Source organism: Bombus vancouverensis, chromosome 3, assembly GCF_051014615.1.
Source record: "Bombus vancouverensis nearcticus chromosome 3, iyBomVanc1_principal, whole genome shotgun sequence".
In the NCBI taxonomy this organism is placed as follows: domain Eukaryota; kingdom Metazoa; phylum Arthropoda; class Insecta; order Hymenoptera; family Apidae; genus Bombus; species Bombus vancouverensis.
In genome coordinates, this window is record NC_134913.1 from 7041590 (window position 1) to 7066275 (window position 24686).

Here is a 24686-nt window from a genome sequence, read left to right on the forward strand (position 1 = left end):
ACGTTTCCAAGGAGTACGATTTTCATATCAGTGCTGACATACGTACCTATCGTTCGATTCATCGTGACATAAAAAAAATAGGCAGTGATTTTGCGTGTGTATGAAAAATAAATTCTACTTACACGTGCACAACGAAAGGAAAATGTCTCTGATAAACAGATTTATGATCATTATCAAACGGAAACCCCAATACAATATCACCCCCAATTTGTATCACATGTGTAAATACTCAACGAGCTTTAACGACAAGCAGAATGATGCTAATGATTCGATTACGAAGTCAGTATTCATATCGCAAGCCACAGATGTGTTCACCAATTTAGCGTTAGAACATTGGCTCTATAACAACTATAATTTTACGAATCACCACGTATTACTCCTATGGCGTAACGACCCGTGTGTAGTAATAGGACGACATCAAAATCCATGGATTGAGCACAACACTCAACTGGCTGAAAAACGCGGTATAGTTCTGGTCCGACGTAACAGTGGTGGTGGCACTGTCTATCATGATCATGGTAATTTGAATTTGTCCTTCTTCACGCCACGGGAACGGTATAATCGAAGATATAATCTGGACATCATTACCAGAGCTTTGTATCGGGAATGGGGTGTAGAAGCCGAGGTTAATAAACGCGAGGACATCGTTGTCGAAGAGAAGTACAAAGTATCCTTTCATGTAATGTATTAAAAATACTTACATATATATTTTTTTATTCAGGGTGTTCCAAAATTACATTTTCAATGATTACATTAGTCGGTGTTTAATTTGCTGGAACGAAGTTAATTATAAAATAATAATAAATATATATAAAATAATTGTAAAATTATTATAAAACTTTAAGGGACATGTGTATATGTATGTGACGTTTTATATTGCAGAATCCTCAGTTGTATATTCTAAAATTTTAATAGCGTGTAACGATTTATTTAAGAATTTATATTCATTTTATAAAAGTAGAATATTCTCGAGAAAAACACTAACAGACTTTTCTTTATTTTGTACGAAGTAACATTAAAAACCCAGTTGGAACAACCTACATAAGAGCAAAGCTTTGCGCTTTGCAAAAATTTACCTATATATCCTTAACTATTTTAAAACGCAGATATCTGGTACTGCAGCGAAATTAGGACGGCCTAATGCATATCATCACTGCACCCTATTGGTCAATGTAAACAAAACAGCTTTAAGCTTAGCGCTCGAGAAGAAGAAGGTAAATTATTTTCAATTATGTTGCAAGATAGATATTATTTATAATCACTATTAAAAGATCTAATTACTTTCTTCAAAATACAATATGACAGAATTTTTATACTTTTTTCAAATGTAATCTTTCTAGTTGCTGAATATAAAAACAGAATTTAATTTTTTTATAATTTTAAATTTCAAAAAATATGTTTATTTGATATTTTTATATGTTTATTTGTATGTATTACAGGATGGTATAGAAACAAATGCTACTGCATCCATACGATCTTCAATAAAAAATTTAATTGATATAAATTCTCATATCCGAATGGACAAACTCATTACTGCAATAGGCTGGGAATATCTTCGCACTAAAGCTCTTGTTCTTGATGATGGTGGACAGGATCTCATTCAGCGTCAAAAAGGATTTCAATATATCAATCCTACCGAGGACTGGTTTCCAGGTATATAAATATTAAAAAAGGTATAATTCTTTGTCTAATATTTTTTAATTATTATTTTCAGGATTGGACAAATTAATAAGCGAATTTCGTTCCTGGGAATGGAATTATGGTAAAACACCGAAATTCACGGTAACACGCGTTGTAGATGTACCTACTGAAGACAACAAAGTCCATCAATTTAATTTGGCGCTAGAAATACAAAACGGCATCATTGAGGAAATCAAGATGAAGCTGCCAGCTAATTTGGTATCGAAAGATTTTAGTCAAGACGTGAGCGTAATAACTAATCTACGTGGTACGAGATACGATCATGGAGTAATGGAAAATATAATAACCGCGATCGGTTGCAAGACTGTTACGCTAAGTACTAATCAAAATGTGGATAAAAGTAATATGATTGCCACGCAATGATTAAACCCATCGAACAATAACAATGATTGTACTTAAATTGTCGTTGTGTTCAAAACGAGAACCGAATTATTGTACGATAACTCGCATTATTAGCATAAGTCTGAACTGTATATAGTTTTACTCCTATAATTCTTCTTATATTGTAATATAAATGATAAAAAATGCGCTTTTAGTTATGTAGCTATTGATTTTATATTTTTGCATTATTGTTATATGCACGTATAAGTCGTGTTTGTTCTTGTTAATAAATGTTGTTAACAAAGATATATATATACGTGTAGCCATTAATGATTAGTTATCGACAATTAATTTACTAAATTTTTCATCCAGTTTTCTTTTTTCGTAAATAATTTTACTATTAATCTAATTATTAGTTATTGGTCAATGATGTAATCGTTAATGTACGATGCATAACAACAAACATATATAAAAAATATTCTATGAAAAATATGTAATGTAACAAAAATTAAAGCTTCAATGCTGAATAAATAATGTAGTGATGTGCATTTTTACTTTTCCCTGTCATACTACAACAATAAGTTACCTTCTGAGATTATGTATACATTTCTCCATATCCGTTACCATTGTTATTTAAATTCGATTCTCTTGGTGGATAGAGGTTAGGTCGTAGCATAACATCACGATATTGAGGTGGCGGGGTACCTGGACAAGATTCTATCAAACTTCTATCGCTACTTATGAGTCCTTGTAAATACGAATCCAGCAAAGACAGTCGTTGGGAGGTTATTAATTCGTCGTTAAATTGTTCGTGATACCTGTATCTTCGGTTACACAAACACATCCTCGACAACCAAATATAAGAAATGAATACTCCACTTGAAATACCAAGTATAAAACCAAGAAGAAGAAACCAATATACTACAGATTTATAATCGACAACATGCATTTGGTTTATCATTTGTTCACATGTTGACAGATTTTTATCCTTCAGTGTATTCGAAACATTATATTCCGTTACCGATTTAGTTTCATCAAAAAGCATACTCGCATTTGCCAAATGATGATAACTACGTGATTTTGTGGGAAGATTAATCATTTTCTCGAATTTTTTTACGTTAATTTTCTTACCGCAAACTTCGTTGAATTCGATGCTCTTAGCATTGAGATATGTTTGTAACTCAAACATAATTTTATTGCAAGACCATGGATTTCTGGAAAGAATGAAAAAATGAAAATTTTGTTTATGTTTTTTGAACAATTCTGACATATCTACACAAGGTAAGATATGTCAATTATTCGAGATGTTGAGAAGTGAATATTATTGATAACAAATAAAATGTAATGAAGTTTTAAGAGTAAAAGTTAAATTCTTATTCGAAACAATTATGTTAATAAAATAACGTGATATACATATATTAATTTTATGTGCTTTGTTCATCGTACCCTTCTAACGATAATTTGTTCAAAACATGCAATGTTTGCACGACGATGGTACTCATCTGAATCATCAAATTATTTGAAAGATCGAGACGACGAACGTGCGTGAGTCCATTGAACGTATCTGGAGGTAAATGACTAATCTGACATGAATCCAAACTTAGTTCCTGCATCGAAATTTACTTCACCTTATTAAAAATGAAATTTTTATCGAAGATAATAATTTTTTCACAGATATACATATGGTAATACCATTAACGAAGAGGATCGTAATTTCGGTACATGCGAATTGAAATTATTTTTCGATAGTATTAAGATTCGTAGATTTCTGTTTCTTTCAAAGACTTCATCTGAAATATCATGGAGTCTATTTTTCGATAAATCCAAGATCGTTAAATTCGTAAGGCCATCGAAAGCATTTAGGCCGATTTCACTGATTGCATTCTCAGAAAGATTAAGGTATTTTAATCTCGTCATTCCAACATCCTAAAGTAATGAACAATTTCTCACTTACTATGCGCACAAATTCACAATATTTTAGTGAAATTATTATCAGAATTTGCTTCAATAAAATTTATACTCAGTTGCATATAATTACAAACAAAGAAAAATAATTTAATAAATTCAAACATACCGCTAACTCGAAGTTACTTAAAAGTGATATCACATTATCCGATAAGTCGAGTGCTTGCACGTTGTTCGGTGCACCTGTATGTATACTGTAAAGATGGCGGCCCACACAAGAAGCGCGCTCCAAACCATACCAAGTGTCACACACGCAAAACGACGAGCATTGTCGCGTCAAAACTGTCGTCCCGCAAGCGGAAAACATCGAAATAAGTGAAATGGTTAAATAGACGGCGATACCATGGGTCATGGTAATAAAAGTAAACGATAGATTTCACGAAAATTCGTTAAACTTATACCGCAACTAATGATTTTCGAAGTAATAGTACAGCAAATTCACTTCTGATAGAGATTATTGCGTTTTCTTGTGGCTCGTGATTGCCCCGCCAATGTAATCTTATCTTGCAACATGACTGGATGGATATCGTGGATAAATGTGTTAACGATTGAGATACGTCATCGTATTGTCTCAATTTTCTTACCGTTCCCATTATTTTTTTTGACAGAAACAATGTGTTTTCCGCAATGAAAAACATATGAAGCAATTTGAAATAAAAAGTAGCTGAATACAATTATTTATTACCTAATGTTTTTCCTTATTACTGAAACGTTGAGAACTATTTTCTATTCATGTTGAGAACTATTGGAGCAACTGGAAATTTTATTCCTTAAACGAAGGGTGAAAGAAGAGTACGATGAAAAGTAAGATGTTATTTATCAGGCATTATTCATCATTTTGTATTACATATTTTAATCTAACTGATACGTTCATAGGCAGAAACAACGGCGTATCAGAAACGGATGGTAATCAGTAAAAGAAATATTCATATCATATGGTCCTCCAAATTTTGAGCTTGTTATAATTTTATTGTTAGAAATAAAAAAATAATTTTCTAAAATTTCTTGTTATTAAAATGATAACTTCAATAAGTTTCTTCAAATTGATATTCGCAATGTAGCTAATTCAGTGATTAAAACGCAGATTTTATTGTCTACACCGTAGAATACTCTCCTGTGAAAACATATGGAATTCATGCATGTATTTAAATAAGATATCAAGATTGAATAACTTTTTGCTTTAATAAGGATATAAGTTTGATGTATGTATGTTTATTAATAGACATATCTGAGTATGAATAAAAAAATAATAACGATGAAACCAAGCAATGTCAAATAATAAGATTTATATTACCAAGTTTTTAGAAAAATAAAGTTCCTCAGTCTGAGACATACTTGAAAACACAATTAAAACGTGATTTAGTTTTTCTTATAGAGTTGCTTTCTCATGATCGATACAGTGAAAGCGTACTGTAAACTACTTGTTGTACCTCTTTATTTTCATTTACTGATTCTTGAAAACCGATAAAAACCTTCCGTAAAAATTCCGTGCGCCTTCTTTCATTCGAAATTCCCCGTGTGGAAAGCGTTTCCATGTGAACGCCAAAACGTGGATAGCGTTAAAGAGGTGCATTAATATAATACAAGGATGACTAAGTCTCCATTACATTGACAGCGAGAAATTACATTACAGCGCATATACATGGCGAACATAATCGCGCTCCTTTATGCGATGAAAAGAATGGCAGCCGATGACAATTAACATGTTACTCACTAGCCCTTGGCATCTCTTCGAAGTTAAACGAGGGGTAGCATTCAGTGAGCTAACAGTGTAGCGTTTATTGCGCAACATCCACGGAAATAAATCTAGGATAGGCTGCTGAGAACGCGTGGACCGCTGCCTTCTATTCGGCCTTACCATCCCTCCCCACTGCCCCTTGCATCTTCCGGCCATTTTCATTGCTCGTCCTCCATGCCGCCATGACAAGCATACGGTATGGCACTGCAGCTGCCTCACCTTTACCGACCACGCCGCATTTATCGGCGTAATTACGTTTTTACCTGAAGTCGATTTTTCATCGATGTACCTATGACTCTATGCTGCTCAAAATCACTCGGAATGGACTAAAAATCACGGTCATCTACCGGTTTGCGAAAGCTACTACGAATTGGCCAACAAAATATATCGCTGCTCTCACAGACTATCCACTCCACTGTGTTTCGTCACTAGCGCCCTCAGCTGACACGAAGTACTAATTTGACATTGTTACGATTAAATATTGAATATACGACAATTTTGCATTACAAGGCAGGATATCGTATAAGAAACAGAGAAATAATTGTAAAATATTGAACTTTTTATCGGATTGAAATTACATGTTTTTAATTAATTTTATATATTTGATAGGAAGGATGAATTTGTTCTTTAAATAAAAAATATAAAGTATACACTGTTTCCGGTACAGTGACAAGCTTTGCAAATAACTTTGTAGGTGAGGTTCTCTGTGACACATTCCCTGACGCTCGACTACCATGCGAAAGATATTTCACTCAATGTGTGTCGTCACCGACCTTCTCAGCTGACGTAAAATGGCCGCCTTCTACTGACAGCTGAACCATAAACATAGTTTTTCTCTGTTAAAACAATATTTATTGCGATGAAACGCATAACTCCCCTTTTCCTACAGACATTACTTTACCAAAAAGTAAGAATCTTGAGGAAATTCAAGGTATTTCATTAAAAAGATGTTACAGTATGGTGTACGAGCGGCAGTAGGAATATCTTACGAAGAGAGGCTTCTTTGACGCGGGCTTTGTACCTATCGGCAGACTGATCACTCGCTCCGATTTCGTCACAGGCGTTCTCAGCTGATGACAAAGCTCAGCTGCTTTGTGTATTTAAGTACCAGCTGATTACAAAACTGTCGTTTATAAAACCTATGCAAAATCGATATTTCCATGAATACTTTTAGGTTAATTTGACAAAGTAAATCGATGGTGTGCAAGATTTCATATGAGCCTGTATGTAATCGACGTACTTTGCGCATAGAAAAGAGGGACGCCAGAAAGGACGCCGAGTACAGGCGTACGAAAAGAGGAGAGGGCTGAGAAAGTGGAAGGTCTTGATGAGCGAAATGCTTTGGCTAGGGTTCTAGTCTGCGATTTTTTCCCGTTCTTCTCGTTGTCCGGGCGGACGGCCAATGAGAGTAAGTAGGTCAGCGAGCGCGACCAATCGGTGCTCGAGGCCGAATCACGTGGGTTTGTTGTTATCTATCAGCTGTTTTTCCCGGGCGGGCGGGCGGCCGGCCGGCGCAGTGAAAGCCGCTTGGTAGTCTGTCCTCAGTCCCTCGGTCGCTCAGCTGTGCGTCACATGTCGGGTACCGCGAGTCCTACTCCTGCTCGTATACCATTGAATCGTGTACCGCTTGCTCGTTCAAGTTACCGTACAGCGCCGGATTTCTACTCACCGGCAAGCGTCAGTCATATATTATGCTATCTACCGCGTGCACTCCAAAGTATTATCACAAATCGATCACGAAGTGCCTCGAACATGCGGACGGCGTGACGAATACAGGCAACGGTGCACGCCGTTTTGTTGATACGTTGAGTTCTGTGTTCAGGCCGCGAAGGCCACCGCGTCCTTCCTCGGTTTAGGATCGCATTTGCTATCGCGATTGCAATCTCACGCAAAACTGCCCAATCTGTCCTCGACGAGTTATCACGGAACGATGACCTAAAGCAACGTGTCGCAGTACGGAGTTTCGGAGACGTAGGAAGAAAGAAAGGAAAGAAAAAGAGCTGAAGCTACACACGACGAGTAAAACTGGTGTTCTAGTTTCCGGGAGTGTCTTTCCAAATATTCATTCGAATCATAGACATAATATATCAATCGTGTTTCGATCATCTCTTATGGAAAGTGTCGAACTGTTGAATCGCGCGTGACATTATTTCTTCTCTAGTGTGATCCAAATTTGTTTCCGGTTTCTGCATCTACGTACGTTTTTTAACGTGAGTTTCGCGGACGGTAGTCGAAGAGTGAGTCTTTAACCGCGGTGCAAATGATCTATACGAGAGGCGAATTCGCGCGAGATACTTTCGAGAACGATTCGATACATGGTATTTTGTTGTGAAGTATATCGGTGTGTTAGAATCCTCGTCGAACGTTTCAATCGATTTATCGAAGTGATCGAAACGAGAGCCGAGATCGTTTAACCATAGATAATCACGAATAATGTCGACGGGCAAGAGGCTGGCGAAACGTAGCATAATCGGCACCAGAGTGTGTGCTCCCGGCGAGGACGGGAAATACTACAGTGGCGTCATTCACGCCGTAAAAACGCCGGCGTCAGCCGCGTCCGAGTCAGGCCTCAGCATTACACCGAAGACTCGCTACTCCGTGCGCTTCGATTCCGTTCCCGGCGGCCGTCCGCCGAGTCCCAGCACCGAATACTCCGATCGCGATTTGATCGGGCCTGGTTTCGGCTCTGTCACCAGCGCGCATCTCGTGCCCGGCCAGAAGGTCTATCTTACGTACAACGGACGGGAAATTCACGCAGAGGTCACGCAACATCGCGAGCACCTCGACGAAGTAGACGTGATAATTGTACCGAACGGCCAAGAGGTGAGTGAGTTTGGTAATACCCATTTTGTTCTACTTTCTCTTATCTCTTCTGTTTAATTTTGCGTATTTCGGGCAAATAGTACATCTTTCCGTATTGTATTGCCGTAACTCTCGGATGGCGGATGTGACGCTAGTTACTTTTAAGTTCGCTTTCTTGTAATCTTTGACGATAAGTTTATTGGGTAGTTTATTTATTTTGGACTGACAATAATTTGGTAAATTTTATTTTCGAATGATCGAATTAAACAATTTTATATTTCTAGATCAAATTTCTAATTATCAGATTTCTATCACTAACTGCCAAATTTTATGTTCAATATGAAATTGATTCAATGAGAATTGATATTGGAAAGGGAGGAATAGGTCAAAGTTTCGCTCTTATTTACATGTATGTATAGTACATTCCTTTCTCATTCTCGGTAGCGCTGTGTATTGCTGTATATCACATACTCATATATTACAAACATATATACGCTGTATATACATACGTTTAAAGAAAAACGCACAAAGCATTGGCGGGGCACGTTAGGCATAACGAGGTTTGATACGTCATCCGTACCGCCGCCGGGTCTCGTTGCATCGGAGCACAGGTTAGCGCGCATCAAACTCGGCGAGCGCGCATGCGCATAGCCAGGCTGTTCCGCCGAACGCGATGTTCGCGATGTTTTCGGAGAGCGAGAAAAACGTATTCTCGCGCGCGATAACACGCCATCGACAGTACCGATGACATACTATGACGAATTGCCGCGATGTTGCGTTTATTCTTAAGATATAGACGATAGATCTTTGACAGCTGGGTGAAATCAACCAAAAGGTAAGAGAGGAAAGACGGAATGGCACGTGACGATGTGACAGCCGGCTGTTACCGGGTGGGTGTGTGCGTGCGTGCCGTTAATCAGAAAATTTAATTTTCGTGACCTCGTTCCGCGTGCAGACTGTACAGTGGCTCTCCTATTTACGCGACGCGCATGAGCAGGGTCACTTCACTCCCCTTGTCCGCGTGCGGGATAGACACAGGTTTATAAGAGACAAACACGTTACCCGTATCTGAACACGAATGCCGCGTTGTGAAGCATAACTGCCACGCACAATGGAATTCGTTTCTCCGATTGTCGTCGATCTAGCGGATTGGCGATCGAGAATATTCGAGAGTAAAACAATGTCTGATCGTAAATGGGTGGGGGAACCGATGGAAGGGGAGTATAACTTCCAGCGAACGAATAACAGGTTAACGAATGGGTTAACAGAAGGAAATGCCTGCGTCTCGAGGCGCATCCGCCGCCCGATATTGGAGTCACACGATACACGAGACCGATGCCAGTCCGTCGATTTTCGACACGCCTTTCTCGAGTTACGGCCAGATAGAATCCGCGAAGTGGCCGCGCGCACGCGCGGCTGCGCACACGCGAGTATACTCGCGTATACAGTTGCCGAGAGCCGCAAGAGTTTTTTGCAGATTCGTAGAAAAGCGTAGCGAGCGCAACGTAATAAATACCCCATAAAACGAGGGATAGCGCTATTACGGCCGGTCAGGCGTGGCAGAGAAGTATACGCAGCCTCGATACCGCTACGTGGGCGCGGTTAGATTCGTAATGAGAGGCACTGGCGTTCTCTAGCTTGCTTGTCCGTACAGCGAGGCTCTTTCGCGCGTATGTATGTATGTACGTAGATGCGGGAGAGGTCGGTTTTATGCGCGAAGCCAGTACGGTAGTACTGGCCCGTGCACCGGCTACCGGTGACCCCACGTGGAACGCATTAGCGCAATATCTTTCTACCTCCGTTAGGTAGCTCAGGCGTGACCACGGTTTCATTTCGTGGAAACTTTGCTGCGCGCTCGCGAGCGCTCATGCTCCACTCGGGGGAAAAAATAAACCGGATCTGGTCAGACCGAAGTGTCCGGTTCCGATATTTTTGCGCCCCGCAATATGTAGTTATGTCTGTTTTGCACGAGTTCACCGGAAAATCGGCCTGCCTTATTGCGGTGGCAAATGGTCAAATTGTCGCGTTTTTATCTAACAACGATGTCACGTAGGCTAAAGACACGTTTCCAGTAGATGTTTAGAATGAAAGACTGACACTTAATATTCTTCGAGCAATAGTTGGTTTTTATTTGTCAAATTTGTATACATTTCAAGGGTATGTGTATTATGATAGAGAATTCATAAACAAAATTATGCTAGAAAATTTTATATTTCGGTTTGGGTACTAAATGATAATTTTATTGTACTATAGCTTATTTATGTAATTAATTAATTTTGATTAAATTGGTAATTTATTAAATCAAAATTTTTAAAATTTACATATCCCTTGGTGGTTTCGTACAAAAAAATTCTGACAATGGAAAATATGAAGCGGTAGCACTTAAATAAGGGGAGACTCATTATAGGGCTAAATATAGATAACCTTGCAACACACGTTTATTCTTATTTGAAGTACATACATATACGGCAATTATTACTACATTCAAGAGAGAATTGAAGTTTATTGAAGGGAACTTTTTCTTATGGTAATATTCCTTAATATCAACGAAAGCATAAAATCTGAATGAAAATCGTTCAGGTCTTGGTTTCAACGAACACATTATCGCCGGCGCGTGATAGTAGTAAACTTCAGAGATTCATCTTAATCTTCTCGATCGCAATTATGATTATTTTTAATCATCGTATCCGTGATGAGATATACGTAACAGGGCGTGCTTTTCGTGTTCCTGTCTTCCTTAATTCACCGTGATCATCTGTAATCTTTAATCGCCATAATTAATCTACCGATGTAGTACTCTGACGTAAGTACTTCCCCACGTCGTTACCTGTTTATACATGCAACACATAAGCGAGCGTACATGGCTGACTTTTAGTGACGTCGAAGTATTTACCGAACCGTGAATCGGTAAATACTGGACGGCGTTTATCTGTTAGCGCAAGTACGCGCAAGTGGTAATTTTAAAGCTTCCGTGCGTTCTGCCGACTATCGTGTACCTCTGCTTTAGCAAACATCTTACATATGCAGTTTCGTAACGTCCACTTCGCGATTCGACACCTCACCGGTCGACCTGCCTTCTGTTAGCCCTGACAATATGTCAATAGCCATGGCGCTCGACCGTCAATTTCGTTGCAGTCCCTATTTTTTCAAAGTATTGTCCATGGCTGTACTCACTATTCATTTACTATATTTATTCAGAACTATAAGGAATTCTAAAATTTAACAATTGATTTGCTCATTAATTCGAAATTTTCATTCCTTAAGAAATATTAGATTTTATCGTCGTTTACAATTTCATAGAAAGAGGAAGAAATTAGCGTAGCGTGACATTTATCGGAATATTTATAAGGCTTTACTTGCTCAGAGTTGTACTACTACAAATAATCGGCAATTAATTAAACATGCATCTTACGTATTTAACTAAATGCTTCCTAGAATTTACATGTTGTGAATCCCTAAAAGTATCAACTTAGAAGGTAATTTAGTTTTTATACCAAGTTTTATTATATTTTCAGTAAAACCACCTCAAAGATAGTGTTCATATTTTGATTTTGCTATTATTTTAGCACATCTTTCTCTATCTGGATTCCAAGTACCCTACCAAACCGACATGATCGCGCAATAAAATCGCCTCTTTACAAATCCTCGCAGCTATTTCGTCGTATCTCTTATCACGGTCACAATCGTCAAACTCGCTCACTCTTCTGTCAAATTGTCCAACATAATCACTCCTCAACCAACATGACAAAACAACCGTAACCGATAAAAGTTGAGAATCACTGACGCGTGCATTTCACTGCGACGAAAAGATAGCACAACATTGGATACGTGGTAATGCGTTCCACTGCGGGAGTGCGTTTCGCCGTTAACGGTGCGATCCATCGGGTCTATCTACGGTCACCACGGAAATATCCGACCTGCGGGGCGCATTCGAAATAATGGTCGCGTTTAACGGTGTCACTGGTCACCGGCACGGGCGTGAGACGATTGAGTAAGAGATGGCCAGTGTGTGCGCGCACTTCGTGCGTGGATCCAAAGATAGATATCCCGGCACAGGCTTACCAAACCTAACTGGCCCGACTCTATATACATACATACATAGAGGCGCATCCGCAACAACCGTTCGCGATGTAAACAAATGTCGGTATGCGTACAGGCTTGTCTAGCAGTCTGACATAGTCACGCGGGTGTTTCCTTCATTCCTTGCGATCGTTCGTGCTATCTTGTAGCCACTGACGTTTTTGGAAATACGTATGTTAGTTTCGATAAATTCTTGCTTTTCTTCTCTTATATTCGTTTATCAATCGCTGTGTGCGCCGGGGAATCCAGAACGCTTTAATTTTTCTGCCATACAGAAGAAACGTCCGTCCAACAGCTGCCGACAGCTCGATGAGATCCGAGGTTATAATTCATTGCTCTAGTTGCTTGGGCCACGCTCAGCAGCAGGTGGTCAATCTCTCTCGATCTCTCTAACCTCGCCTCTTTTCGTCGCGTACTCGTTCGATTCGAGGTTACGAACTCGACCGAGGGAAACTGATCGTAAAGGGAGTGTGATTGAGTATATAGTATTTTTATCAGCCACGTTTCGAATATCCTGGTTGTTTACAGTTTAGTCGAGAGAGGTTCTGCAGGTTCGATTAAGATCTACATACATAAAGCTGGTTTCAAACATAAATTGTACGTTTTTTTAAATAGTTTATAAAAATAGCTTACCGAGTGTGAAGTAAATGGAATTAAGTGTCAAACACTATTTAGACTGAAAAACTATAATCGTTAGATTTAAGAATAAAGTTAAGTTCCACATAATCGGTATCAGAATATGAAGTTAAGTTCTTCAAGATTCTCAAAGATCTTGTTGTATAGTTTTAAAAGTATGTTGGAAACAAAAGTATGTTTAAAATAAACAAGTGGGGCGTAAAAGAAAGGTTCCATGGGATATATAATAATGGTAAAATTGTATCTTCTTGTTTCACGGGCTGATTTTCTTCGTGTATTTTTAATTTGCTAAACGTTGCGCACTGGTGCGACGCGGCGTGCCGGCTTGAGCTGCCGCGCAGGCGCACAATCGCAGTATGGGCTATTTAAAATAGTATTCGAACAGACCGGAATGTAAAGTGCACAGTGCGTGCTCTGTTGCACGGGATTATGTCATACGTGCTTGTACCACTTTGCCGGTAAATAGGTTACGCAAGATGGATCACGGATGGTCACTCTACATAAGTATTAACTTATAGTCATAGGCCGGCCGGCCGGTCTCCGTCGCTGTAGCTGTCCATAGGACCTATTCGGCAGTTGGAAACTAGAAACGACACATACTGTATTATAACTTTGCAATCGTAGCAGAATTATACGCGATATAAATTAATTTTATAATTCTTCTCATAAAAATTATTTTTAAATGAAAAAAATTAATCTTATGGTTCGGTAGAATACAGAATTTATAATAGAAATCGTTAGTTTGATAATAGCAGATTTTAAAGTACTCGCTTCTCCGTTTTAGATTCTTTATCTTAATTTATGTAACTCTTTTGGGATCTATATATTCTTGCCTCGTATTTATTACCGAGTGCAGAATAACAGTCGATCTTAGGAAAGGTTGGCACGGAAAACGAACATCTGTTTAACATCGTTTCACCAGCGAAAATCGGATATGCATAAGAGCGCTAAAATGCAGATCAGTATCGAAACTAGGATTAAAATCGATGCTGTTAGCTGTTACGTGGACTGAATAGTTAAGAATCTATCGTTAAATGGAAAGAAAAAAAGAAAAAAGAGAAATTCCATTCTCTTTTTACGAACGTTGAATTCCCTTACCACAAAAAAAACACAGCGAAACCAAAGTTATGTCATAATTTCGGACGAGGTAGCGATCGGCGTTTACCTTTCTCTTTGTAAAGAGTGGTGCGAACTTGATTTCGGGTTTGGAAACAACATGGCGGTTAGTTGCGCCGATCGACCGTTGGAGGCACTGTATCCTAGCCGATCGCTTGTAAAGTCGGTCATAGAGTTTACAATGCAACGCCTTCTCTCTGTCCAGCGCGTACTACACAAATCTCTTTCTACCTGCTTTCCCTCTCCCTCTTACGCTCCTTCTGATTTGGTTTACGGCGATTGCGACTGTGTCGCAACCATTAGCACGTCTGAGTACAATTACCTTGGATATTAGAACAACTCTATGCCACCCGGTGCAATACTTATGCATCGCGTACGATCGCTCGCAAGGTTCCCCTCGAAATGGGCGCGTAGTACGCGCGAGACGTGTCGACTTTTAATAAGTTGCACACGCCGACGTGACGGTATGGAATTGCAAAATAGAACGCGCGTGCCGGTATGATTACCCGGAATCATGGTTCTTCAATACCATCAGAGTAATCGTTGCTGCTTTGCCCACGCTCCTTGTTATGCGCCGACACTCTCTACTGTTATTTAAACAACGTATTGGCCGTGAACGAAATTTCATTGTCCGCGTGAAAGTAAATCAGCATGCCGCTTGAAATCCGTGCCAAACTGCCGTCCTTGATTTTCGAATCTGACACCCGGAGTTATTTGGATGGATAACATTTTAATTGTTGCGGTAAAAGTTGACGTCTTAGATGCACCTGGAATTTTTTCTCTTTAGATATTTGGAACGATTGTTTGCTTGTTACGAAATTGACACGAAGTGCGAAATCAGCTGATCGTAGGCATAACGCGTGTAAGTTTATGCGTCTTCGCTTCCACCTGATAATATTGGCCGTAAACGAGCTGCACTGACGTAACAATGCAGCACGCGTCGTAAATTATGATCGATAATGCAACCTTGCACACGCCGAGCTAATATATGGTTGAATATGCATCATCCAAGTCCTCTGAGACTTTCTAACAGTTTCTGTCAATAGTACCGTGTAAGAAGAGCACTATGCGTGGTATAACACAATGTAGATCGTCGCAAAGTAGTATTTACCTTTATTATCTAATCCTTTTAATCCGTTATTTTAAATCAAGCAATAGACATCTATGTACGAATCGAATAAACATTAAATTATCCTGATTCTAATTTGAATTCTAATTTGATTCTTAAAGAACAAATTCAAATAGTGGAATATAATATCATCTGAATTTGTATAGCGCATTTTCGTCATCATCGAGAAGTGTGCAATTGCATGGTTCGATAGTGCTGGCCCTGGCGAGCAAATGGCCAGGGCACGAAAAGTTGATGCGCGTGCCATACTGCATAGGACGCACGAGGACGCGAGGAAAAGTGGCGCGTATCTGCTGTACAGAGAGAAAAGCGAGGTCGGGCCTTTCTCAGAGAAGTAGGTCGAGAAGGTACCGATCGTGCACACGAACGCGTGCTGCGTTCCACGCGCGCGAGATTCACAGGAAAGGTATCGTGTTCTGTTCGTCCCTGTGGCAAACGCGCTTGCAATACATACATCCCGTCGGCTCTCACGAATGCGATGGTGTATTAGGAAAACGGGAGGAAGAGTTCTCCCGCATAAAGGCGTCGATTGAACGTGCTCGTTATGCCGTTCTTATTTTTTGCTAGTTTATGACTTTCCAGTATACCGCGCTTCCATCTATGTGGCAGGAGATAAGTGGTCTTTCGTATCACCGATTCCATTTCATACACTACCAAATACCTTATTGAATATGGGGACTTAGATGATTTAACGAGACAGCTGAAGAAGTCATTCCTACGACCGAGATAAGGCGTGTTCAATTATTTACACGGCGGAGATAAAATAGGCAATTATTAGTTGGATGATCTGACCACTGATTGAATAATCAATACAAACATACTGATTACACCCTTCTGTTGTAAAATAAGGCGTTCGCGTGTGGGTATCTATAGAGGTTTCGAAACACGTGGGACGATGCGATCTACCATCGGATATCGTTTTCCCTCAATTGGGAAAGATTTCTTGATTAAACTATTTTATCGATTTCCAAGTGAGAAACAACTGTAACAGATAAAGACCACCTATTTTTTCGAGTTCTCGATCCTCTCAACCACATAGTCACTTACGGTTCGCTATGATTCTGCGTATTAATGTGCGCGCACGCCAGATGAAAAGTCAGGTGGCGATGGCGGGCCGGTCGGCCACCGGTTTTGGTGGAGGGAGACTAAAAATGAAAACAAACTTTCGCTACGTAGAACAAGAAGCTCGGAACGTGTTCGCGTTCACGCGGTGCTGGTTAAGGCGCGTGTAAAGAGACGGAACAAGGAGGTAGCGGTGGAGTCGTAGGAGGGCAGAACGCACGGCGGAACGGGGGGATAGGTTTAAAAGGGGGCCAGGAGAGGGGCGAAAGGCGGCCACATACTCTCCGTGTAACAGAAGAGACGAGCGTGTGCCAGCGTACATTTTACGCAACGTCGCCTGTGATATAACGAGCGCGCGCACGCCGTGTATAAAGAGAAGCCCGGCCGGCGAGCAGAGAGCGATATAGTAGTCGCGTTTCTTCACACCGTACTACGCGCACATGCGTCGAAAAGGTGTGCGCCAGAGAGCAGGATCAGTGTGGCGCGTCGTGCGCCGCCATTGGGCAGCGTTTACCCGGTTTTGCTGGACCCGGTTGAACACAATGACCTAAATGATATCGCGAACCGGGTCGCAGCCTAGATACCGCCGCGGGCCGGCCTTTTCCCGCCCGCCTCGACACAGTCGACAAACGTAGTAGTATCTCTCGCTTGTGCTACGACCGGCAGCCCCAGATTTTCACTTTCGCGCGGGTGAACGTTGACACTCTCGCCTTTCGATAACGCGCCACGAACTGGATCGAGTACTCTCTTATGCATATATGTACGTGGGCATGCGAATAGGTTTTGTACATGCATATATACGTGGATGTCTGTGAGTTTAGGTTTGTGTGGTCGTTTCGATATACAATGACATATATAACGGCATAGTCGATGAATGAGTAAGCTCTGGTTGAACGATAAACTTTCTTTGTTTGATATTTTTTATCCGAGGTGAAGAGGGATAGAGCCAGGCTTTAGGTAGTTGAGTGGATCGTAATTATATATCGGTTTTTTTACATTTTTAATAGGGCTTATCTGATGCGATCGCAAAATTAACTTAAGATTTGTATTTGTTTAGGTCAGAGATTTTGGATATTGCAAAAATCAAAGTTTCGTAACTCTGATTTCCTTCAACAATAAGATATTAGTTGCATTACTGTTCTTGCAAGTATTAATAACATACTTTCATTTTAAGATTAAGCGAAACTATACAACTTAAAAAACTAGGATTAAATACACGATGCAAAACTAGAATTTGGATTAAGCATCTATATATAATGCCACGTTATATTGGAAGTTACATTTCCATATATCAATATATCTTTAATATTTTGGTTTAGAAGCAAACACAATTTCAATTTTAGAGGTTTAATTATTTACATCTCTTTAAAGCACCTGTTAAGCATCTATTATACGAGGAAAATAGTTTCCACGTATTGAAGTTCGTAATTCACCGTGAACTCTTCATTTGACGATTAATTTAATACGATTCTACTATGGTTAGAAGAGACAATTTAGCTCGGGATTTCCGAATTGCCGTCGTCGCAATAGCTACGATGACTCGAAGGTAAACCCAGGCGGTCATTACTCTGTTCGCAGTCATTATAAATCGTGTCTTGCCGCGATTCTACGGCTAAGCGAACAAAACACTTTTCTTCGTTTGCTTTTCCACGTGAACGCCGTTACACCACGACTGCACGGATTACCGTTATCGCCGTTGCGTGACCTGCTTTTTGGTACATGCCTTCCTTCAGCGGGGAACACTAAAAGAGAAGAAAGACGGAAATACCGAAGCCACCACAAACTATAATCATCGAAATGCAGGTGTTACATTGAGTATTTTATTCCGAATTTGTAGAAATGTCGTGCAGTTTTGTTTGGTCTTGAAGTCTTTACAGATTCAGAGTATACTGAAAATTGTTTGCAATTTACGGAAATAGATATTGTTTATTCACAACGTATACGTTGTGTAACTTATACATATATTCATATCGCAACTATTCCGAAAATATTTAATTTCTCCTATTATCCCAAAATAAGTAATACTTCAATAATGGAACTCGCATAGTGATCTACTTAGAAAGGAAAATATTTATTATAAAGTGTTCCACTTTAAAAAAAGATTAATTTCTTCAATTAGGCCAAAAAGAAAGTTCGTTCCCCGAAACCGTTCGTGTCTCTTGTCTCAGCTTTCGTATCCGAGACCGTGAAGCAGAAAGAACGTTTTCTTCTCGAGCATGTCATTGGATGTGGTTCTCTGTTCAGCTTTACGAATTTACACGATGATCGTGACACAGTTGATAAATTTAAGGTCGGTATCGCAGTGCAGTCCTTCGTTTCCAAGCTCGTAAAATCCGAACAAAAGCTGTGGCGTCAATTTCCACGGGCGGCCGTGACGTTATGCGTGCACAATGACGCATGAAGAGTAGGAAGAACCGCTGACAAGAGCGTTAAGGCTGTGGACCAAGTGAGAAATTACTGATCTGGCGTCACCCATGATTGTCAGCGTTTTAACGTCACGATTTATTTGAAATAGATCGCGTGTTCAAATGGAGCTCGCGAATGGATTCAAATTTTTATCTCCGATAGAATTCTGACAACTGTCGAATGATTCGTGAACTCGAATAGTGAGAATTTTTATTGTTGCGTTGAGAAGACCATAAATAAGCCCTATTCCAATCTTCAGTTGATACTCTAATCGTAAATTTAGCACAATATATAAACCACATTCATAATTCACATTCTCCAGTCCTTATAATTGCTTCCTTAGTCAAATGATTCAGTGTCGAATTTTACCCTTTCACTTAACGTTTCAAATTTACAAAACTAATTTCAAAAACCTATTGAAGATCGTATGCAAAATGTAGAGAATTCAAAAGCATGAAGAATGTGCTACCTCGGATAAAAAACTAAGACTCACAGTTTTCAGCTGTACTTTATCCAAGACAGTTGATCAAAACCCATTAGCATTAAACTGGTCGTAGTTGTACTCTTAGCCAACTGACTCATTGTTCGATCTCGTTTACGGTGATCTACGTCTTTTTACTGGAGCTGAACTTCACTTAGGGACAACGAAACCGCGTGGCTCGTTGTCCGACCGAGAAAAAGCCGGTTTTCGCATACACGCTGCAACATTATCTGCCAGCTGCTAATCTCTGGCGTTCGTTCCTTATTCAGTGTCGTAAGTAAGCAAGTGTCGTGAATAGCGTTACGACGATCGTAGAGGGGATGGCTGTTGACGGTGTTGAGCAGTGACGTCACCGGTAGCACAGCTCGACACAGTGACACCGATCGCCGGTTCTACCGGGAGGAACAATCAGGCCGGCAGCAGCTGTGTACGATTCCTGCTGCCTGTAGTCGCTCACGACTGTTCTCACTCGTGCTGAACGTGGCCTGGCCACGTTATCGTTCCCGACACCCAGGAAAAATGTTTTCTGCTGATAACCGAACCTCTGTACGGTAGCTCTCTTTGTTTCAATGGCCACTCGATGTTTGCGGTCCTTCTTAGGGAACTTGTTCGCAGTAACTCTGTCGCATCGGTCTCTTTTATACATATTTCTTCATTCTTTATTGTAAATGAAGTGATTTTTCCTGGAACCGTTTCCCCCTTGCCTCAATAGAGATTTCGCTTTTGGCAGTGCTGTTGAGGAAGTTTCTGGAATACTTTTGTTGGATCTTTGGACTCTATTTGTTTGTAATTTTTCTTATCGATGTTTTCTTCGTTTAATCCTAATGGCAATTTGATGCTGGAGTACCCATTTCTGCTACATAATAATTTCTTATGTGAATTTATAATAATTTCTTAGCTGAAAATACCTATCACAAAATTGTTAAGCAAAAAATTATAGTACAATGCAGGAAATAACTTTATTTATACAACGAAGAGATTAAGGGTTTTCTTCGTGTTATGAAAGAAGTTTCGCTATTTATCGTTAAAAAGCCTCGTGTAACTAGTGTGTATTTCAATGCCTACTTTCCTCTGTATATATAAAGTCGTCGAATAAAATTTAATTGAAATAGCCATTCCACAGACTGGGTTTTTTTTACGGACTTCGTTATGACTACAGATTACAACTAGTACGGTTCGATTATCTAAATTACAATTATTTAACGCTTGGACGATTTATTTAATCGAAATTGACTTTTAATTTATTTAAAACGGAAGCAGATAAAAATTTGATAATGAAAAAGTTCGCAGCCACTAGAATAACCTTTTATCTGCATAAAATTCTCATCTGCGAAACGTTTTTTGCCTTGAAGTACATATATTTTTGGAATAAAATTAACTTCTTCGCTTCTACTTGTTTAGTTGATACAATAGTATTGTTCGTAATAAGAATCTTCTAATTATTTCGTGGCGATCTCGATGCTTCCTGAACTACCATTTGTGTGTTGTGGAAAATTGATACATATATGCTTTATCTTAGCAAGATAATTCCCCTTACGAAAATTCGTCGATGGTTGTTCGTCTTCGTTGTGACGACATAGCTCAGGGAAACGAACGAAAAACTGTGAATCGAATCGCGGAACGATTTCCCGCATCTTGATCGTCCTTCGCATCTTATCATCAACAAGCTCGTAATTAATATGAAACGTATCATAAGAAATTGATATATTTCAATATGGTATTTTCCTCGTTCACGCTTCTCGTCGATAATCTAGATATGATTTCATAGATCATTGTCTTCGTTCCTTCCAATCAAATCTACCAAGGCCGTCTTTTGTATAAATCTTATCTAAAGCTACGAGTAATCAGCTCGAATGCGCCGTCGCTGTTCCTTTCTTTCTTTACTTTATTCTTTTTATTTTGTTTTTTCGTAACAACCTTATCGACCGGTCAACTGATATTCGTGAGTTTTTTTTATGACAAAATTTTTCTTCATTCACCTTTTCTTTTTAACAGAACGAAAGGGACGTTTGCTATTTTCTCTGACTCTATCGTGGCGTTCTCGGGGAATGCATTCGCTAGAAAGGAGTTATCGTCCTTTGTTGCGATAAAATTTTCCCTTTGCTCTCATCGTTCCGCCCTTTTCCTTGGGAACCTCTTTTTGCTCGGATATTCGCCTCAAATGGATATGTATATACCCGCTTTTGGCGATGTTATATTTGTTTGTCACAAATGAAATATTCGTTTGAATGTTTCGGATAGTTTAGAAAATAGAATTGAATATCGATTTATGCTCCTTCGTTCCGTGTGTTTTTGCTTGGAATTTTTTAATATGCTGTTTGCCAATATTCCGATGAATTTATATTCGCACGAAATACGAATCGTCCTCTTATCTTATAATTTTATATTTTGTAATCTTATAATCTTGTAATCAGTCATTCTGTCTGGCCAAAGCTACGCATGATAACAATCTAGATTTCTACCTAAAAACCAATACACTTTTACAGCGAAATTTGTTTAATCTAATATATATTTATTTTAATCTAAAAGAACAAATACGTATTTCGTGTGTCATGACCTAGTACAAAGAGGTATATATTTCTGTTCTACCCTAATCATATTTTGAAACGATACCAGTCTCGATATCTTGTTCTCCTTTGTATGTATCGCAATGCGTCAATTGGTGGAACGAGCGTGTTATCAATTAATTCGATAGGAATTTTGTTGGTTGTATAAACAGGAACGTCGTTTGACAAGTTTTCACCAATCTACCGTCGATAAAGAATCGTATCGATGAATCGACGTTACGTATGGAAATGAAGGTGACGTTGTTGATTGCCACACTGACGCACGCTTTTTCCAGATTGATTGTCAGTATAATGATATTATCTCGTCTTCTCGTCAAGCACGTTTAAAGCAATAACAATAACGAGACTCGTACGTATCTCGATTTCTAAATTAGTTCAAAAGTTGAGGCGGGAGTGTTTTCGAAATTTCCGATTACCGAGCTGGAAACTTCCGTTATCTGGCTTGCGCTTTTAAACTCTGGCTGAGATGGCGCAGGCAAGGAAACGCTTTAGCAATGAACCTTTTAGATAAACTCCGTGTTCAGCTTGAATCGACTAAGTTTCAGCAAAACAATGAAATATTTACGTGCGATCATTTTTTCATGGAGATTTCTTTTATACGTGTAATATCGATTCGATTGTTAGTCGAAACCAGATATCTGGTAACCAATTAGGTTTCTGGATATGAAACGATGCATTATGGATTTATTTAATAATCGAGTAATATAATAACCAGATTAATAATAAAATAATAGTATAAATTTACCATCCGAGTCTGGTTTTTCAATGTAATTTTATTATTCCGGGAATAATTGTTTTTAGTAAAATATAAAGTTTCCAATTAGATATTGAGAATTTAATAATTTATCGTACCTATGACCAAAAGTAGAACCGCGTAACTTTCCACGGTTTTGTTTGTGCCTCAAGTTTGTCTTTACGTGTAAAAGGTTTTCGTCTATCTATTTATAGCCTGAGAAATGTTTCACGCTTAAAGCAAATTTGTTTCCGCAGACGTGTTGTCATTATTATTTAAGAACCGTTTCACCAGTGCGCTTACTATAATATTAACACTCTTTGCACTTTTACGTTAGCATGATTTCATAACGTGCTCAATTATTTTCAACATTAATAAGAACGTAAAAATTTCTATTTTCTGCAATCAAAGAGCAGAAATTATCGTTTTAACGTTAACGTGAACTAGTTAATTAACATGTATCTCTTTCCAAGAACACATCGTTTATCTGTTAGTGAAGCTTCTTACCTTCAATTTTATCGTTATATGTGTAGCAGGAATGTCAAAGTATAGTCACGTTTGCTTTGCATAGAACGTATCAACTCGTGATTTACTCGTATCAGCTCACTATAGTTAATTAAAAAGTGCCTCTGATTGAAAAAAATTAGGTACAAATTTAATATGTTTATCTATGAAACTTGTAATTTGTACTTGTAATTTCAAATTCCTTGTGCTATAGGTAGGCTTAATTCTTTGACAGTGTCATAAAATAACAAAGAATTCAGAATGAACAGAATTTAGCAAATCTCTCTTGCTTTTCAAATCCCTATTTTCTTATAGAGAACAAAAATAATTTAAGAAATTGGAGAAATTATCATTATTTTTATTACTATCGTATATCCATCTCGTCGTTCGTGTCTCCGACAGACAGGCTGTTCCCTTTTATGAATAAACCCATATTCTCGTATAACGTTTATGCTCGGTCGACAAAAGCTTCCTTCTCTATTTGAGGAGGAGCAGAGAGAGAGAGAAAGAGAGAGAGAAAGAGACAAAAAGATGGTAGTCGTAAAACGGTCGAGAAGCCTGTGACCGAGTCGCTGACTAAGATTTCGGCAAGACTAAATTTGACCGGGGGCATAGTCCTGAATTCCCGCGGTGTCAGAACACGAACGCTTACTTTGCAGCCAGTCAATGAGCAGACGCGTAAAGGTTGCCTAGCAGTTGAACTAATCGTAAAAGCAGAGTCTGGGGCACGGTCTACAGACGCAAGGGAGACCATTTCCTTTTTATTAAGTATTTTGAATCTTCAATGAAGCTTTATTTCGACTTACACGAATACGTTTAACCATGTATTACATTGTTCGGAAAATTTGGGAAATTCAATGTAAAAGTTAAGAAAGATCTAACTAGAGAATTGGATTTAGATCTTTTGCGAGTCTTTTCACTTAGTGTCGCGAGAACAATTTTTAACAAATTCGTCTTTTTCCGTAATGAATTCCTTCGGATAGCTGTCGTATTTAATTCCTCGTTTATGCATCTCGAATAAGTTTTGTTAAAGGCCACGGTAGATAAAAATTCGTTGACTGAGACAGATAGAGACGCCAAAGTTGTAACGTGAAGTTAACATGGATTCGGTGTTCTGTGACAATGGATTTTCCATAGAATCAGTTTTCATGGAACCATTTTCATGTGCACGCGTGGCATTGTGTTCGAGGGAGCACGCAGCAGCATGTTACTACAGCCGATATAATTATCTAACATTTCCTTGATCTCGGAACAAACAGGAATTATCTACGTGAACTTTGCATCATCGAGATGTGCGCTCATCTTCTCTGTTTCTTCGTCTTTCTTTTTCTATTCTCAACATGGCCGGGTAAATACGTAGTTTGTTGCTCTTAATATATGTAATTGATTTGGAGCATCATTTTCTTACAAAAAAAAAAAAAAGAAAGAAAGAAAAAATAGAAAGA

The 24686-nt window shown here is 39.0% G+C and overlaps 3 protein-coding genes and 3 long non-coding RNA genes across 7 annotated transcripts in view; 2 read left to right on the forward strand and 4 right to left on the reverse strand.

Annotated features, from left to right (window-relative positions):
* The first annotated feature begins 100 nt into the window (after positions 1-100).
* On the forward strand, positions 101-2570 carry Lipt1 (Lipoyltransferase 1). 2 transcript variants are annotated; one of them, XM_033349087.2, is made up of 4 exons: positions 101-679; positions 1107-1214; positions 1440-1653; positions 1715-2570. In XM_033349087.2, exons 1-4 carry the CDS (start codon positions 101-103, stop codon positions 2062-2064), a joined length of 1251 nt encoding a protein of 416 aa, XP_033204978.1. In that variant the 3' UTR covers positions 2065-2570. The 2 variants fall into 2 exon arrangements, with proteins under 2 accessions (XP_033204978.1, XP_033204979.1); XM_033349088.2 differs by having other exon boundaries at positions 101-667.
* LOC117165736 (uncharacterized) lies at positions 1680-4339 on the reverse strand. Its single transcript, XM_033349083.2, has 4 exons — positions 4097-4339; positions 3715-3948; positions 3469-3629; positions 1680-3236 (listed from the first exon to the last, which is right to left on the reverse strand). The coding sequence occupies exons 1-4, from the start codon at positions 4337-4339 to the stop codon at positions 2618-2620; spliced, it is 1257 nt and encodes a 418-aa protein (XP_033204974.1). The 3' UTR covers positions 1680-2617.
* Positions 4340-7251: 2912 nt separating this feature from the next.
* Glut4EF (Glucose transporter 4 enhancer factor) overlaps positions 7252-24686 on the forward strand; it is a 102004-nt gene continuing 84569 nt past the window's right edge. The window contains exon 1 of the mRNA XM_033349079.2: positions 7252-8548. Coding sequence (XP_033204970.1) covers positions 8159-8548 — 390 coding nt within the window. The 5' untranslated portion in view covers positions 7252-8158. The remainder of the gene's footprint in view (positions 8549-24686) is intronic.
* LOC117165740 (uncharacterized) lies at positions 10948-13191 on the reverse strand. The gene is made up of 2 exons (XR_004466080.2): positions 11355-13191; positions 10948-11289 (listed from the first exon to the last, which is right to left on the reverse strand). It is a non-coding gene; the product is annotated as an uncharacterized LOC117165740 (long non-coding RNA).
* LOC117165741 (uncharacterized) lies at positions 15566-16696 on the reverse strand. Its single transcript, XR_004466081.2, has 3 exons — positions 16536-16696; positions 16310-16470; positions 15566-16203 (listed from the first exon to the last, which is right to left on the reverse strand). It is a non-coding gene; the product is annotated as an uncharacterized LOC117165741 (long non-coding RNA).
* Positions 18603-20201, reverse strand: LOC117165742 (uncharacterized). Its single transcript, XR_004466082.2, has 2 exons — positions 19450-20201; positions 18603-18985 (listed from the first exon to the last, which is right to left on the reverse strand). It is a non-coding gene; the product is annotated as an uncharacterized LOC117165742 (long non-coding RNA).